The 17,815-nt window shown below is 47.3% G+C and overlaps 1 protein-coding gene across 2 annotated transcripts in view; it reads left to right on the top strand.

Annotated features, from left to right (window-relative positions):
• The window catches only part of MOB2 (MOB kinase activator 2), a 38,871-nt gene extending 21,285 nt beyond the window's left edge, over positions 1 to 17,586 (top strand). Inside the window, exons 1-5 of one of the 2 annotated variants that reach the window (XM_040410706.1) lie at positions 13,223 to 13,305; positions 13,732 to 13,892; positions 14,691 to 14,784; positions 15,221 to 15,345; positions 16,578 to 17,586. In XM_040410706.1, coding sequence (XP_040266640.1) covers positions 13,262 to 13,305; positions 13,732 to 13,892; positions 14,691 to 14,784; positions 15,221 to 15,345; positions 16,578 to 16,858 — 705 coding nt within the window. In that variant the 5' untranslated portion in view covers positions 13,223 to 13,261 and the 3' untranslated portion in view covers positions 16,859 to 17,586. Of the gene's footprint in view, positions 1 to 13,222; positions 13,306 to 13,731; positions 13,893 to 14,690; positions 14,785 to 15,220; positions 15,346 to 16,577 lie in introns of those variants that run through there. The other variant, XM_040410707.1, reaches the window with a different exon arrangement.
• The last annotated feature ends 229 nt before the right edge of the window (positions 17,587 to 17,815 follow it).

The raw sequence follows: 17,815 nt of genomic DNA, 5'->3' as shown, positions 1-17,815 counted from the left end.
GACCGGCGTGGTGGATTCGTATGTCGCTATTTTGCATTGTGATGAATTATTTGATGCCTCTGTGCACTGACCACTCGTTGGTTGGCTCACGAATTAAGTGCAAAAGTGCAGTGAAAAAGTGACATAGTGGGTTAAAAAGTTGCATATAAGATATAAAAAGTCGCACCCATGCACACACTTTGTTACAAACCCACAAATCCCACCGATGCGACTATTCTGTACCTGGCCCAACACAGACGAACAGAACTACGCCTCCCGTGAAGTAAAAATTTGTAATTCATACCTAAAAAAAGGCGCACCTACATAAATAGGCCGGAAAAAAAGCACACAAAAAAGCAAAACCCCATATTTGGTCTGAAACTGAAAATTGTCGAACGAGGTGCAAATGCCTCCAAAATGGGTGCACTTTCATTAGTAAGGGCCAGTTCACACAGTTTTTTTTTTTTGGTGCTGATTTTTTGCGTGTTGACGTTTCGAAATTGGCTCCAGAAAAAAAAACGTGTATTCCGCGCTGATTTAATAAGAGTGTATTGCAAGATCAGTCGTGAGCTGGCCCTTAATGTGCCTAAAATAAGTAGGCCGTCTGAAATAAAAAACCCTGTAATAAATGACCCCCAGAGTGAAGCTTTTATTACAACTCCAGTTTTTACTGAAGGTGTCTCTTTTGATGTTAGTGATTGGTGGGGCCTGAGTGCTGAGACCTCGATGATCGCTAGAGCAAGTGCGCACACTTGTGTGCGCACACCCCTCACGCCATGTGAGTGCTTCTGGCTCCTCATCCTAGTGACCCCACACATCAGCAAATTCCCGATCTGCAAAACACAGACATCGGCCATGTGCGTTCCGCATTTTGCGCTATGATAGAAATGCCTTTTCTTGTCCGTGTCTGCGGACAAGAACAGGACATGTTCTATTATTTTTTTTTTTGCCATCGAAAATGAATTGTTCCGCACCCGTTCCCGCAAAATTGCAGAACGGACCCATTTCGAGGACGTGTGAATGGACCCTAATGCTCAGTCACACTTTTTGCTTTTTAATGCAGTTTTTTTAATATTTTTATTTTTTTGCCAAAAGCAGAAATGGTGCATTCCTAATTACTAATAATTGTGATATGGTACAATTTTGGAGAACTAGTTCTGGTTTTGGCGACTAAAATAGCAGAAATAAAACCTTTGCTTTGTGAATGACCTAGGTGTCGAGCATTTTTTATTTTTTTTTGCAGGTATGCCAGCAGCCGATACGTGTATAAGGGCTTGTTCACACACAGTAGTTGAGGCGCAGTTAAAACCAGATAGAAAAATTATTATTTTTTTTTTTTTTGCTGAGGTTTTCCATGTGGCTGCAGTTTTTAACAGGGGAAGGACATGTAAAAACCATATGGAAAAGCCGTTCCGTTTTTCTCCGATGCCGACGTCTGAACATATCCTGATGGAAAATGTTATGTTTCTCTGCAGCAAGATAGAAATGCAAGGTGTCAGTTTGGCCTGTTATTACCAGTTCAGCTCTGCTACATGTGCCCCTATATTAGCCCTAATGGTCGATTCACACAGGTCTATTTTTATAGTGGCATTTCTCAGCACTTTTGCCATTTTTAGGTGCGTTTTTTGCTTGAAAAATCTCCAGATGTTAGCTGAAAGTCTATGGGAAATGGGAAATCAGGAAGTTTTTTTTTTTGTTTTAATGCAGCATGCTGTACCTGAAATGGGTCTTTGAGTTAGGGCTCATGCACACAAACGTACTTTCTCTCTGTGTCCGTTCCGTGTTTTTTGCAGACCGTATGCGGAACTTTTCATTTCAATGGGTCCGCAAAAAAAACGCAAGTTACTCTGTGTACATTCTGTTTCTGTATGTCCATTCTATTAGGGTCCAGCTGTTCTGTTCCGCGGAATATGGAATGCATACGGACATCATCCGTATTTTTTGTAGATCCGTTTTCTGCAGACCGCAAAATACATACAGTCGTGTGAATGAGCCCTTTACCTGTGGAGAGAATACACTTTCAGGAGTATCTTCCCTTCCGTTGTTCTGCCGATTCTGCGATTCCGGCTGGGGTCACGTGACTGCCCAACTGACTGCAGGCTTTTCTTCTGACGTCCTGACTGGATGTGCTCACCTTTTGGCCTCTTGCACACGGCCATATGACTTTCTGTATTTCGCGGTCCGTTTTTCACGGATCCACTGTTCCTTTTTTTTTTTTTTTGTTTCTGTTCCGTATTTCCGCTAAAAACATCTGCGTATGGTTTCAGTTTTTTTGCGGATCGCAAACGGAAACATACAATTTGTAGTAATTACTGTAATGTTTGTAAACAGTAAACAAGTGGTCATGGATCTGCAAAATACGGATGTGTTCTGTATGTATTCCGTATTTTTGGCAAATCCATTGACTTGAATGGAGCGATGGGACGTTATTTGCTGGCAATAATAGGACAGGTTCTATCTTTTAACGGAACGGAAATATGGAAACGGAATGCATACGGAGTGCATTTAGTTTTTTTGCGGAACCATTGAAATTAATGGTTCTGCATACGGACTGCAAATTCAACCCGCGGAAACGGGGGGGGGGGGGGGGGGGGGGAACGTTCGTGCGCAAGAGGCCTTTCTGTTCAGCTGCATGTACACTTTAGGCCGTATGCGCACGGCTGTGTTCCGAGCCCGAGAGCGGTCTGTGGTAACACGGCCTGGATTCCTGCTGAGAGCAGAAGTGCACGGCAAAAAAAATTCAGCATGTCCTATTCTTGTCCGCAGCCACGGACAAGAAACGCCATTTCTATCATGGTGCCGGCCAAATGCGGAACACATGGCCGGTGTCTGTGTCTTGCGGACCGCAAATTAGTTGCAGACGTGTGAATGCACCGTGAGGACTATGTGCCGCCACACGGGCTCTGTCCGCACTGCTTTGCCATGTTCGTAAGGCCACGTACAGTCCGGGAATTGTCATCTCCTGGACTGACGGGGGATCCTCGGACATGAACTGCATTATGGTGATTTCCGATGCAGTGAGTTCCTATCTGACTGTGGGTTTATTGTACTGCGCTCACATCACGTGAATCGTAATCATCGTCAATCTCTATAATGCTGGGAGTTCACGTCGGAGGAGCCCTTTTCCATCCAGGAGATGAGACCGACACATGGTCTGTGTTTTCTGACTTCATGCCTTGGGGCTCATGCACACGACCGTTGGCTGTTTTGCGGTTCAAAAATTGCCAATCCGCAAAACACGGATACCGGCCGTGTGCATTCCACATTTTACGGAACACCCGCTATAGAACAGTCTTATCCTTGTCATTAATAACGGGCAAGAATACGATATGTTCTATTATTATAATTTTTTTTTTTTTTGTGGAGCCGCGGAAACCTGACATACGTATGGGTGACAGCACGCGGTGTGCTGTCCGATCTTTTGCGCCCATTGATCTGAATAAGTACGCATCCGATCTGCAAAAATGTTGATGGATGCGGCCCCAAAAATACGTTTGTGTGCATGAGCCCTTAGCCCTTTCAAAGACAGGAAAGTTGGAGGAGCTGGAGTGCACGGAGTGGGCTCAGGGGCCGTCCTTCGGGGCACTGAAGTCCTAATTTGCATATAGAGAAGTATCATTTTAGGAACGGGACAACAGATTTTCACCAACTATCAATTTTAATCAGCAGTATCAACCCTATCTATCTGAACACATCCACTTTTCCAAACTGGAGTGGTGTAAAATGTTGCAAACTAAACCCAAAAATGCGCCCAATTCTGCACCTCCTGAAAGCCAGAATTCTGTAGTGCGGGGCTCAATACTGTAAATTCTTTCCCGTTTTTTGCCCAAAAATTTTTTCCTGCCAGTTTTTGGCTAACAATAAAACCTAGAAACTTCGCTGTGTGACCGTGGCCTTGTGCGTTTTCCGTGCAGTTTTCCATCTAGGAAAGCTTCCCTTCTCATGACGGACGGGTCTCCGGACATCGATGGGATTGCAGCCTCCGGCTAGTCGGCCGCTTGTTAGGGCTCGTGTCTTGCAGATCTGCCGCCTCGTGCCTGCAGGTCGGCAGCCAGCACTTTCCTTTACATAATCCTCTTGCATAAGTGAGATTTCATGTGCATCCTGTTATTATACTGCCTTGTGTGCCCACACAGTAGGGAGCAGATCCCCCCCCCCCGAACAAATATTATAGACGTCTTCCCAAACTTTTTGCAGTAGTGTTAAGGAGGGGGTCTTGGGTGTGAGCGCTCTCCTCCTCTCTATGAATAAGACCTTTCAGACGGTTTGTTTTCCTCCTTGCCTCCCTCCCTTTCTCCTCCTCACTCCACCATTGGAGGGGAGGGCTGGGAGGGCATGGTCCCCCCCCCCCCTTTTTTTTTTTTGCCGTATGTACTTGGAAGTTTTGGAGCAGGTCCCGCCACTGTGCAGTCTGTCCTAAGGTAGAGGGGGAACCCTCTTAGGTGAGAATGCTGGGGGACCCCGATCACCGCCTGTCTGCAGAGTCAGGACCCTCCTCGTGGCTGGCAAACCAAATCTGGGTTTACTTGCAAGATGGTCCTTGCAGGCGGTTGGCAGAGTGTAACGGTAAAGGTGAGCGGGCGCGCTCTGGGTTTAGTTGCACCGTCCTGTGAAGAATTCTGTGTATTCACAGACGGGGCGAGGGTTAACCGTTTCCGTCCCGAGCGTGCAGTTTTCTCTACCCTTTTACATTTTGTCTGTCTTGCATCTTGCACGGAGATGTCCGGTACGCGGAGAAGTTCTAGCTCTTGCATCATTTCCAGGTTTCCTGGAATTGGTCGGCAGGCAGGTTAGAGCCGTACAGCTGGCCCCCAATAGTGGTTATATAATATTTTATGAGACAGTCGTCTGTTCCTACCTAGGAGACGTTTTTTCTGGCTTAGGTCGTCTTCTGAATTTGGCTAAGGCTACTTTCACATCTGTTTTTTTGCTGTATCCGGCAGGGGATCAGCCCAAATGCATCCGTTCCATAATACAACAGTCTGCGTCCGCTCAGAACGGATCCTGTTGTACGATCTCCAACATGGACAAGGCGATCCGGTACTTAAAACCATTGTAAGTCGATGGACGCCGGATCCGTTCTTTCTCGTGTTCGGAAAAAAAACAGATCGGCAACCATTGACTTACATTCGTGTTTTCAAGCGGATCAGTCTTGCTCAGTAATCGCCAGTGTTTATCGTGTGCGGCTATAGGGAGAACGATCGTTCAGATTTTGATCCCCAATTGAAAATGAATGGCGCGGGCGGGGGGGGGGCGACGGACTGGAGCGTTTTGCTGCGGTTTTTTAGATCCCTGTGACGGATCTCAAAACAGTACTACAGCAAACGCAGAGGTATGAAATGCGGCCTTAGATTTGAGAAACCAGCAAAATGATTTCCCTGCATTGTGTGCTCCTGGGATCCCCCTCCGTGCCTATGGCCAGAACCCCTCAAGAGCGCAAACTGATAGGCTAGCCACCACACCATCCCCCAGTGGGCACTCCCTTTGACTCGCAGCGGTGGCATCACCTTGTTATCGTCATCCAGGTAAGGTGCCCCCTACTCAAATGATGTGAAAGTATCCCAGGGGGATCATCGTTCACGGTGCTCATGAGTATGGTGTCTCCCCCGGGGTAGGTCGGGGATCAGCAGCCTTCAGCAATCCAGCCGCTGTGAAACTACAACTCCCAGCATGCACGCTTATTTGGGTGTTTCTTGTAACTCCCATAGAAGTGAAAGGAGGATTCTTGGAGTTGTAGTTTTTAGAGGTTGCTGATCCCTGACCTAGGTTGTAGAGTATGGACAAATTAGCGCGAAAGCCCTGGCAGAATCTGCCTGTTTATATAGGGACTTTAGGGCAGATTTGCCAGAGATTTCACCCTGTGCATTGCAAAATCTGCAGAAAGAATTGACGCGCCGCAGAGTCTTCCCGACCGGGACATCGATGGCGTATTGCTCAGTGTTTGATGGGTGCCGCTTTCACCTATGAGCGACGCTCTGTGCATTCTTCACTATGGGAGTTCCGACAACAGTTGAGTGTGCTCGTAAGTCCCATAGCGGTGAATACAGAGCGTACTGCGCAAGCGCGGCCACCTCTCCATTCACTGCTATGGGACTTCTGGAAATAGCCGAACCAGCACAGTTTTTTGGACTCTAATGGCGGTGAACCGAGAGTCGCCACGCACACGCACCTACTTTCTGTTCACTTTGGGGAGCCCCGTTCAAGGAATAGGAATGAGTCCCAGAGGTGGGACCCGCACCTATCTGACGGTATATCCTAGCTAGATGGGCCACCCCTTTAAAATCCACACTGCTGATGGTTTTCTACGGCACTGCAGATCTTTCTCCAGCGAATCCGCTATGTGTAGACGTACTGGAGCCATGTCAGCAGTGCGCCTAGACTTTTACCGCTCCTTCTGTTACACATGGTGAAATGTATGGGGTGTTCTTACTGTCGGGTCTCCAGAAATGTGTCTAATCATCATTCACACGACCGTATGTAGTTTATGGTCTGCAAAATATAGAGGACGTCTGTGTTTCATGTGTTTGTTTTTTTTTTTTGTTTTTTTTTTGTCGGGACCCATTGACTTCAATGGGTCTGTGGTCTGCATTTGCGGCCAAGAATAGGACGTCTTTTATCTTTTGCAGGATGTGACTTACGCACTGGTATTTCCGTTTCGCAAAAGATAGAATATGTCCTATTCTTGGCTGCAAATGCAGACGATGGACCCTTTAAAGTCAAAGGGTACGCAAAAGCATCCAACGCGGACGCCATCTCTATTTTGCGCACTTATCTCTATTTCAGTGCACCTATAATATGGCAACCTGGGTCGGTTAAAGGTCCTGCTCATCAGTGTCACCGTTATTCCCTGTGATTGACTTAGATAAGTGTGTACATGGTCGTTCCAGCGGACAAAATTACCGTAAATGCAGTCGTCAAAGGGGTTCCAAACAGCGCTCCTGCTTCCAAACAGCGCTCCTGGCCCCTTTTTAAGTGAATGGCGTAGAGCTGCATTACCAGACATAGGACAAGGGTGGAGCTGTTTCTGGGTGGGGGCGGCTAGGTTTTCTAATGGCCCATTTTAGTGGCAGTTAACCTGAATTTTTAGGGGTCCGCTATAGAATTGCCACATTTCTGGGCACGTTGACGGCCCGGCTCCTGGAGTAAATCCGGTGCTGCTCTCATGTGGTTGAGGATATCATAGATCCGAAGTGGATTCGTTCACTTTTAATGCGGTTCCCGTACGGCATTAAAATGTATTGGCTCAGTGGCGCCAAAGCTCTTCTGGCCAGTTGTCAGACGCTCACTGTTCAGTATCCTGAGGACAGGTCCGCAATATAGGACTCCCAGAAAACCCACTTACACTGGCCATACACATTATGTGAACATTAGCCAAACCTGACCATTTTGGCTGGGCCAGCCGCCCATCTAATGTGTGTAAAGCTTCCCTGCCTCTCCTTGAGGTGTAAGTAAAGGAGGCTCAGGCATGTTGGTTTCAACATGTCCTATCCTTTCTCGTCATGGGAGGTAAGCGGTCGCCAGAGGTGTCTGACTTCGGCTTATTCCCCTCTCCCTATTGTGGACACGTGCATGCTCAGCGAGGCCAGGAATGATGTGTTCAGCCACAGCTGTCTAAGACTTACGGCCACCGTTAGTCCCTCATTCTTCTGTTTAGTGGCCCCGATGTGGCATAGGGGTGCCGGGACAAGCATATTGGGGGATGTGCTCTGGGTGTGGTATCTAACTAAATTTGGTGCTTTGCTGCAGCAGATGAGTTTTTGCAGGTAGGTTATTCAGCAGGTCCGCAGCGCGCCCTGTAGGGTACAAGTCCAGAAAGAGAACCCCTCTCATCAGGGGGCTCATCATCCGAGGCCATCTTTGTGGTTGTAAGGGTAAGGTACCTGCGCCCCCGAAGATGGCAGAGATGGGGCAGGGAGCATTGTGCAGAGCACCGACTTCATGGATCCTCCTGTCCTGCCAAATGTGTGCGCAGAACAAGCCTAGACTTGTGTGCGAAGGGAAGAGGCACATCCTGACCCTGTATAAAGGAGCCTGTGTGAAGCTGCAGGTAGAGGACGGTGCCAGGATGGGTAGTGTAAGAACGTGGAGCTGCCCATAGGGTGCGGAGCGCTGAATACAAGCTGCGATATGGCCGGACAACCAGGGCGATGGGACTTCTATGGTCTTCATAAAGGCGTACTGGAGGGAAATCAATCTATACTAAGGAAAATGGTTTTCCAAGACCTTTTTTATTTTTATTTTTTTATTCAGACGGTTAAAAAGTCATCCCTGGCCCTGTCAATCATAGTGCAGAGGGAGGAGCAGAGCTTCTAGGTGTAACGGCAACGCCCCCGTTGCTCCTAGAGACTCATTTGCATATAATAAAACATTATTTTTCTCAGCAATGCGGGCACATATGAACATGGGACCAACACAGATGTCTTCAGCTGCCAAGCGCACATGTAACAGGTCAGACAGTGTCATAGGGACAAAACTGCTGACAGATGCCCTTTAATGATTGATTTACATGTATTTTGGCCTGAAAAACATTTTTGCAAAAGCTTTTTATTAACATCTTATTCAGTTTGACATAGCAGCTGAGTGCCATCCTATGTGGTCAGTCTGACTTCCAAGCTGATTAATGCCCAGATTAAGGGCGCGGTCACGCAATTGTAATTCTGGGTCCACATCCGTTCTGCAATTTTTCAATGGGGCCCCATAAGATGCGGACAGCACACCGTGCGCTGTCCACGTCCGTTGTTCTGTTCTGCGGCCCCGCAAAAGATATAGAGCATGTCCTATTCTTGTCCGCCATCGCGGACAAGAATAGGCATTTACTATAGAACGATGGCCATGTGCGATCCGCAAAATGCGGAACACACACGGCCGGCACCGGAGTTCTGCGGATCTGCAATTTGCGCCCCGCAAAACAGTTACTGTTGTGCTAATGCATCCTAAAGCTGAGCTATGGAATTGTGCTGCCTACGTCCATAGTCTTCTGCCTCCTGTGGTGACGTCCACAGCGCCCTTTTTCCTTGAGAATGTGTTTTTTTGCAAATATTACCCGAGCAGACCCCGTTAACATGCTTACTACTTATGCTTCAGGCTCCTCTTCCATTATACCCCGGCACACTCGGCCCAGCACTTTGCTTTGGTACATTATGAGCGGTTGGGGTCAGGTGGTAAGTCTGGCACTCTGGGTTGGCAGGACGACTCTGTAAATGAGAACAAAAAATAACCCAGCCCCTAACCCCCTCCCTCCTCCCCCCCGTTGGCGTGGCCGCTCCCCTCCCGTGTCTGCTGTGCCACGTGACCATGCTATAGGCACAATTCCTGTATAAGTGCGCCTTCTGTAAACAACAGATATTTTCTACAGTTACGTCATTAGGTTGGCATCTGCTTAAACCACACATCAGATAGTTGGCATGGCTGGCGCATCAGTTTGCATGCTGTTGCTTGATTCCGTGCACCCTTCTTCAGGACACGTCTGCCCCAGGAACAGCGGAGCAGATTTGGGAATGGAATATGATTGGTACATGTGGGTAATCCCCTCCACCTAACTTGTCAGCTACGCACCCTGTCATGCTTAATTTACAGGGTTTACCTTCTATAGCAGGGATGCCCAACCTGTGGCCCTCCAGCTGTTGCAAAACTACAACTTTCAGCATGCCCGGACAGCTATCAGCCTACAGCAGGGCATGGTGGGAGTTGTAGTTTTACAACAGCTGGAGGGCAGCAGGTTGGGCATCCTGCTCAAGACTAAAATGACCCATTGTTTAAATCACATTTTTATGTTAATCATATTTGTTTAGATTATTTGGTGATTTTTATTTTCAGTTCCCATGTCACTATATATATATATATATTTGTGTAGTTTTCACACGGTCTAAATATATAAAAATTTTCCTGTTCGATCCAGGTAACTTTTCAGCAGTCATCTCATTATCATCACAGGATCCACCCATTCACTAGCTGATCTCACGGCTTAGCGGCTCCCTCCTGACCTCTGCACGGGTCACAAAGCCATGCCGAGAAAACTCCCAAAGAAGTCAATCTATTGTGTCTGTGACCCATGAAGCGGCTCTCAGACCCAGCCGGCAAAGTGAAGGAGGGGCGCACCGTGCATGCGCAGCTGCCCTCCATTCATTTCTATAGGGCCTCTGATAATAGCCGAGTGAATGGAAGCAGTAGTCGCGCAAGTGCGGTGCCCCATACATTTTGATGGGGATTCCGAAAATAGCTGAGTGGACCAATAGGAAGGAATGTTGCTGGTCAGACCCACCATTGCCGGCCACCCCTTTGCCTACTTCTTTTTAGAGATCGGTGCGGGGCCCACACCTATCAGACATTAGAGGCATCCTAGCGATATGTCCCCCGCTGTCCGAGATGGGAATACCCCTTTAATTTGAACAGTAGTTGATTTGCTGCTGACACATTCCCTTTAAAGGGCATCTCCAGCTTCAAACTTCAAGGGTTGTCTGAGATTTTGATATTGAAGGCCTGTCCTCGCTCCTCAGGATAGGTCATCAATATCTGATGGGGGGTTTCTTCCCATTCATCTTAAGCATCACCAAACGTGGTGGAAAGATGTTAACTGGCCAGGTGGCTTCATGTCAGGACCACTTACCTGGCCTGTGATTGAGCCCACTATATTGTGAATTACTAGTCTGTCCTGCTCATCTACGCTCCCTTTACTGGAAGGTAATGGAGCATTAATTCTATTGATCTCGCTAGAGAGGTGAATGGGGGTGGAGGAGGGCGCCTTTGTTTCATCAGCGTTTAGTCAGCTTCCTGCTCTTTGTCCGTGCCTGTCCCCCCGGTGGAGGGGGGGGAGTGGTGGTCCTGCTGGATTTCTGGCAACCTGCATTGCCATACTGTGTATTTTCAGGGCAGAAATCCTGCAACGTGTGTTGCTTGTGTGACCTCTAGGTGGCGCTGACGTCACCTGACGCCTTTGTACAGCCCTTGTTGCACTTCCCCTATACGTACTGTAATTACTCCTAAAGTTATACTGTGGCTCGGGGATTTTGGTTGTTTTTTTCATTCCTTCCTGTAAGAGGTGGCGCTTTCTTAAGATATCATATTATCCCTTAAATTCATTAAAATTCCTTAAGACTAGTTGTCTTTATTTGCGTTTTTGCTGATTTCCATGGCTTTTGTAGCTGTTTTTTTGTGAAAAAGAAACTAACAAAACTCCACCTCCAGACGTTAGCTGTGAATTATGAACATGCGTTTTATTTGAAGGCATTTCTCTTGCGTTACTTTGCATACTTTGGCGCTTTTTTTTTTGCTCCTTTTCTGCCATTTTTGTACCATAGATATGTCCTTTCTTAAAAATGCCAGTGTCAAGGCCGTATGTGCCATTTTATTGCGTTATTTTTTTTTAAACTTTTTTTCCCTTCAATTCCTGGAGTCTGCTCTCCTTCACTTTGCGGGCTCCGTTTTAGAGATGGGTGCGGGTCTCACCTCTTAGCGATGTCTGAGAGGGGCCTACCCCTTAAACCTTGTTAGGGCTCATGCACACGAACGTATTTTCTTTCCGTGTCCGTTCCGTGTTTTTTTTTTGCTGACCGTATGCAGAACTATTCATTTCAATGGGTCCACAAAAAAAAACAGAAGTTACTCCGTGTGCATTCCGTTTCCGTATTTCCAGTCCGCAAAAAAAATAGGATGTCTTATTATTGTCCGCATTACGGACAAGGATAGGACTGTTCTATCGGGGGCCAGCTGTTCCGTTCTCAAATTATGAAATGCACACGGACGTCATCCGTATTGTTGGCGGATCTGTTTTTTGCTGACTGCAAAATACATATGGTCGTGTGCATGAGCCCTTCGAGTGGGTTCACATGTAGGTTTTGTGTATAGTGACGTTCATAGAGATTTTTAAGTTGTTTTGGGACTGTATAAAGCACGTCTCCGTTACTTTAGTTTTATTTCATTTCCTAATACGGTGCCTTTTCCGATCCTGGGGGGGGTCTATTTCATGGATGAGGAATACGCACATAGCCCCATAGTTTGTGCTTGGGACATAGCTTTGCTACAAATACATGAAGTGGGCTTTGTTAGTGTTTTCCCGCACTAGACGCTGCCACTAAACAAACTCAGCCGATGCCTCTGTACCTGTCCCATGGGGGCACGTTTTTGGGGAAAGCGGCAAATTAAGAAAACCTATGAAGAGATATGTAAGAAGTAAGCTGTGAGCCTTTATGGCAGTGTTAAAGGCTATGGATACCTTTTTGGAACTTTTTTTTTATATTGATTTTGATGTATTTTTGGCTAAAACAAACTTTTTGCAACACTTTATTTATTTTTTATTTTTTTTGTAGATATTTAGCACCATAGCAAAGATTTAGCTTCTGCAGTCTTTTTTTTTTCACAGAATATAGCAAAGAAGGTTTTTTTGTGCTAAATCTGGCAGGCAGGCGGGCTCACTCTCCTCCGAGGGCCCTGCCCATAAGAGCTTACAATCTAATTGGAAAGAGAGTAGAGGCACACAAGGTATGGGGCGCTAATTTTATTTAGGCGACCAGCCATTTGTGTTGGCAAGGAGATTATAAGTGAAGCTGCTTGAACCCATAACCAGCCAGTATCATCCGTATGCTGCATGGTGGGTAGTTGAAGACAGGTTGTAAGGGAGATATCTGTGACCAGGTCACGTTTAGTGGTCCTGGGCAGTGGGAACCACAGAATGGGTGCAGCACGGGAGAAGTCCTGCAGACAGGAGGATGAATTGTAGGGCCGTTGACACCCTTGAGCTGCCCATTGGGTTTGAGTCCTAAGACGTTACTGCCGTCTCAGGCGGGCATCGATCACAGACAATGTGTTCACACCTAGAGCTTTGCATTTTGGGGCACATAGCTTGTCTTTGGGTGGACCAGGTGACCTTATGGTGGAGTGATGTTGGACCAATTACAGACACATACGTGTTCAGGTCTAATGTTCTCTGTAGTAGTAGTCCAAGTAATATCCACCAGTCCTCCTACAGCTCCCATATCCCTGAATGTACCGAACGCCATTATTCTTCAGTCTCCATCGTGCAGGAAGTCTGGTGTCCGGTCTGACCACTTCCTTCCTGCTCTGCTCCTGTTATCTGTTGTGGCACTCGTCAAGTTGCACCTTCCTTGTGCCAGTCTGTGCCATCCACCCTGCCTCCCCCCTGTGTGTTGTCAGGCCATGCCCGTCTGTTTCCTGTGGGTGCTTTGCTCTGGTATGTACGACATGCCTGGGCACTGCCCCCGTCTCGAGGATTCACTGGCAGCTCTGGGATTCCTTTTAAGGCAAAGACTCCTCCGTGAGAACGAGCATGGGAAAGCCGGGCTGGCAGGGGATCGCGCTCTTCTTAACCCTGTTGGTACCAATTTGCAATTGAAAGCTTGACCCATTAGCTGCTGCAGGCAGATTGGGATTGCTAAAGCCAAGTGATGTCATTGGAAAAGCTGGGTGACAACCAATATGGAGGCTATTGCAACTCCTTGAGGAGTTGTCATCCAGTTTCCCCCTGACCCCTAAGGGACACAATCCAGATCTTTACCATGTAGCTAGACAGGAGCGTAGGAAAGCTGGGTGACTGTGGGTGTGTTAAAGGCGGCCATGTTGGGTGTCACTCTTTTTTGCAGCTCAAGCCTCTGTCTGCCCGAGGTGCTGTGTTGTGTTGTGGAGGAGGCCCCAAAAAAGCTGTGATTTCTGCCAGAGATTGCTGGAGTTGCCGACTATTCGCCCCTTTAATGAGGTAGAATAACGATTTGTTAACGTTTTCTCCTTTGTTTCATGCAGAAAATCTAAGACTAAGCCCAATGGTAAGAAGCCTGTTTCAGAAGAGAAGAAGTTGTACCTGGAACCAGAATACACCCGTGTCCGCGTCACAGACTTTGAATTCAAGCAACTAGTGACATTACCGCAAGAAATCGACCTCAACGAGTGGCTGGCCAGCAATAGTAAGTGTCTGGAGCGCCCCTATATATAAGGCCTCGTTCACATGTCCGTGATGTCCTCTGTGACAAGATGGTCAGTGGTTCATCCGTGAAGAGACCTTAGGTGTATATAGCTGTGCATGTGACGCATACCTGATGTCCCTGCCCTGATTTTTTTTATTTTTCATTCTGATGCACGGCGCCCACCCGACGCTCTCATATTTGTGACCTATCCTGAGGATGGCTAACCTCCGGCACTCCAGCTGTGGTGAAACTACGACTCCCAGCATGCTCCATTCCTTTCTATGGAGTTCTAAGAACAGGCAAAGAAGTGTACATCTTGGGAGTCGTAGTTTTACCACAACTGGAGTGCCGGAGGTTAGCCATCAATATGTAAATCCCCGAGAACCCATGGCTATACATAAGACATGTATCCAAGATCGTCCAGTAGAGATGCACATCTGGTAATGTTCCTTTAGGCAAGACCTAGAAGTCCATTTAAAAGTATCGACAGCGCCTGTGATAGTGGATAGCGGGACAAAGCACCAGCAGGCTGTCCTGGCAGTGTCCCCTAAATCTGTGTCCAGCACCCAGTAGTCAGGGACCTGATATGTGCCTCAAACTAAATTTCCAGTTCATAGTTAAGAAGGTGGAAGCCTTTGAAATGGGTGAACTACCACTTGTAGGAGCTTTGTGATCCCTCATGTCACATTATCATTAGCTGCCCCATGTGCCGGATCAATGTCATTCTGGTCCTCACATCCACTGCATATAAAGTACAGGACGTGACTTTATTCTCAATTATTCTTATGTTTCCCTCAGTTACCACATTCTTCAACCACATTAACCTTCAGTACAGTACCATCTCAGAGTTCTGCACGGGGGAGACCTGCCAGACCATGGCTGCCTGCAACACGTGAGTTTTCTGCCGTGTACTAAGCATGTTCTGCTTTTATCCCCAGGGGTCTTGTGACGTTACAAGGTGCCTCCGAGGCCCCTGGTGCATGCATCCTATGGATACATAGCCTATAATTGGCCTGACACTTGCCATATTTATCACTGAGAAACCTCCTTGACTCTGCTGATGTCTACACTGGGGTTTGGGTTCTATATGTATTTTACAGTTGGCTTCAGTAGACAACATGCTGCTGTACGCCCTGGAGATCTCCTGACATATACATATGGTGTGGACAGAGCCTAACCTGTAACCTACAGCCCCCCTTTGGTATAGAACAGGATACGTAGCTTTTGGGGACCTGCACCTGATTCATACAGCGGGCTGCGGGTCACCCTCAGTTCTCTTTTGTATGTCTCTCTTGCTAACTGGTACATATTACACTGTTCTGCTACAGACAGTACTACTGGTATGACGAGCGGGGGAAGAAGATAAAGTGCACGGCTCCTCAATATATTGATTTTGTCATGAGTTCTGTACAGAAATTGGTGACAGACGAGGACGTCTTCCCCACTAAATACGGTGAGTGAAAACTTTCCTGCTTCTGTTTTTAGATGGTGAACAGTCGTCTTTGCTGTAGATTATACCAGTTTTAAGGCCTCATGCACACGGCCGTGTTCCGCGGCCGAGAGCGGTCCGTGGTAACACGGCCTGGATTCCTGTTGAGAGCAGGAGTGCACGGCGTCATTGGTTGCTATGACGCCGTGCGCTTCATGCCGCCGCTGCACTACCGTAATACACTCGTATAGTGTATTACTGTAGTGCAGCGGCGGCATGAAGCGCATGACGTCATAGCAACCAATGACGCCGTGCGCTCCTGCTCTCAACAGGAATCCAGGCCGTGTTACCACGGACCGCTCTCGGCTGCGGAACACGGCCGTGTGCATGAGGCCTAACTCTGTATAATGCATATTAGCTGCACATTCCCCAGGGGTTCCTTACTCAGGAATTTATGACCGCTCTATAGGACATGTCATAATTGACAGATGGGGTTCTCTGTCTCGGACCTCTACCCGTGTCAAGAACGGGGATCCTGTGGATGGGGAATACCGCTTTAAGCCATAACCAGTTAATGAAAGCAAAGGCACATGGATCGTAGGAAGAACAATGAAATCCATTACAGGGGTTGTGTCATCTCAAACGTTGGTGGCGTATCGCTAGGATATGCCACCAATGTCTGATAAGTGTGATTCCCACCTATCTTTAGAATGGAGCCCACAAAGTGAAGGAAAGTGGACCGCACATGCCTATGGGAGTGCTGAAAATAACCGATCAGTGTGTTTGGGTATTTTCCGAAGTTCTATAGACATGAATGGGATGCGGACTGCGCAAGCGCTGCCACCGCTCCATTCCCTTCTATGGGGCTGACAGAAATTCCTTCGGCACATGTGCGGTCTACTCTCCTTCACTTTGTATTGCGTCCCATCCTGGAAACCCCAAAAATCTTGTGTAGTCAGAAACCCTCCATTATCGGCGTGCAGTGGTGTCTTCCACAGACATGCAGTCAGAGATGATGTCAGTGTTGTGGAACAGACCATTGCATACACAGACCCTGGGGGAAGCTGACTACACAAATGAACAGTCTTTATTGATGTACCTCTGATACTTCTTCGATATCCATAAACTCCAAGCAGTGTAGCGTGGATGAGATATGGATGGATGTGGGCGATATGTACTGGGATCCTGACATGTGCATCTGTTCTGTACTCCTTCTAGAATCGGCTATTGACGTATTTCTTATATTCTTTGAACAGGCAGGGAATTCCCCAGCTCCTTCGAGTCCTTGGTAAAGAAGATCTGCAGATATCTATTCCATGTAATTGCTCATATTTACTCGGCCCATTTCAAGGAGATTGTCGCTTTGGAACTGCACGGACACTTAAACACTCTCTTTAGTCACTTCCTCCTCTTTATTCGGGAGTTTAATCTACTGGACACCAAGGAGACCGCCATTCTGGACGACCTGTCTGAGATGCTCTTCACGGAGGACAGCAGGGAGGCCGGAGGGGCACAGAACCATGTAAAGGAGAGATGAGTCGTCCTCCGCACCCCTTCCCCTAAATGCCCCTCTTCCTCTCCTTCCACTGTCCCCCTCCCAGCGTGCCCTGACCCCTATAAAGAGCTGGCTGACCTACCAGCTCAAAGCACAGGGGAAATGGGGTTCTAGGAACTGCGCTGCCGGTTTTGGAGTAGGGGAGAACCATGCCTGTACTACCCCAGCCTGAAGGGGAGCAGACCTCGCTCTTATCTTTAGCAGGATGTTGCACCAAGTATCACCTTATTTTTATTTGTCTTGAGGTTTCTTTTTTTTTTTTTTTTTTCCCTTTTTTTTTTTTTTTCCTTCTTCTATGATTTCCTTCTTTACTCTCTACTTTACCTCCTTTTCTTCTCCTCCTGTCTTTTTATGGGCGGCACTGCCATTTTTGGCTTAAGTCTATTATCCTATTGAGAGAAAATATTTGCTTTTTTTTTTTCTAATTTTATTTTACCGTGGCTTTGGAGGAATGTTAGAGGCACCTAAGTGGGGCGAGAATACAGTGGGCTGGGCTGTCAGAGCGTAGAAGAGGCTACCTGCAGTCCCCCGCTCTGGAATGAATCAAGGCTCCCGTGTCACCAACGGCCGTGGACATCTGCTCTTCCCCTCTCCCTCCTCAGGAGGAACGCTGGGTGCTCGCCCCTTGTTGGGGTGGAATGATAATGTTGGCTTCTTTTAGTTTATCTGTTAAATAATGATAATATTAATAATAAAACAGATTCTATCAACCTGTGGGGTGGCTTTGTGTGTTATCCATGGTGGTAAGTGGTTGTCCAACCAGCTGATATCAGTGTGCCATCTGCCCCATTTATAAGGTGAGTCGCATCAATCGTACACACTATACTCAGACTGCGCGCAGGTGACGGGATGCATTTCATTGTATTATAGGATATACAGATCAATAATGGCTTTACTAATTGGTTGCCAAGGTTGTTGCTCTTAAAGGGAATGTGTATA

Source organism: Bufo bufo, chromosome 10 (assembly GCF_905171765.1).
Source record: "Bufo bufo chromosome 10, aBufBuf1.1, whole genome shotgun sequence".
In the NCBI taxonomy this organism is placed as follows: Eukaryota; Metazoa; Chordata; class Amphibia; order Anura; family Bufonidae; genus Bufo; species Bufo bufo.
Note: the sequence above shows the minus strand (reverse complement) of the source record. Positions and strands in the feature narration are given on the sequence as shown.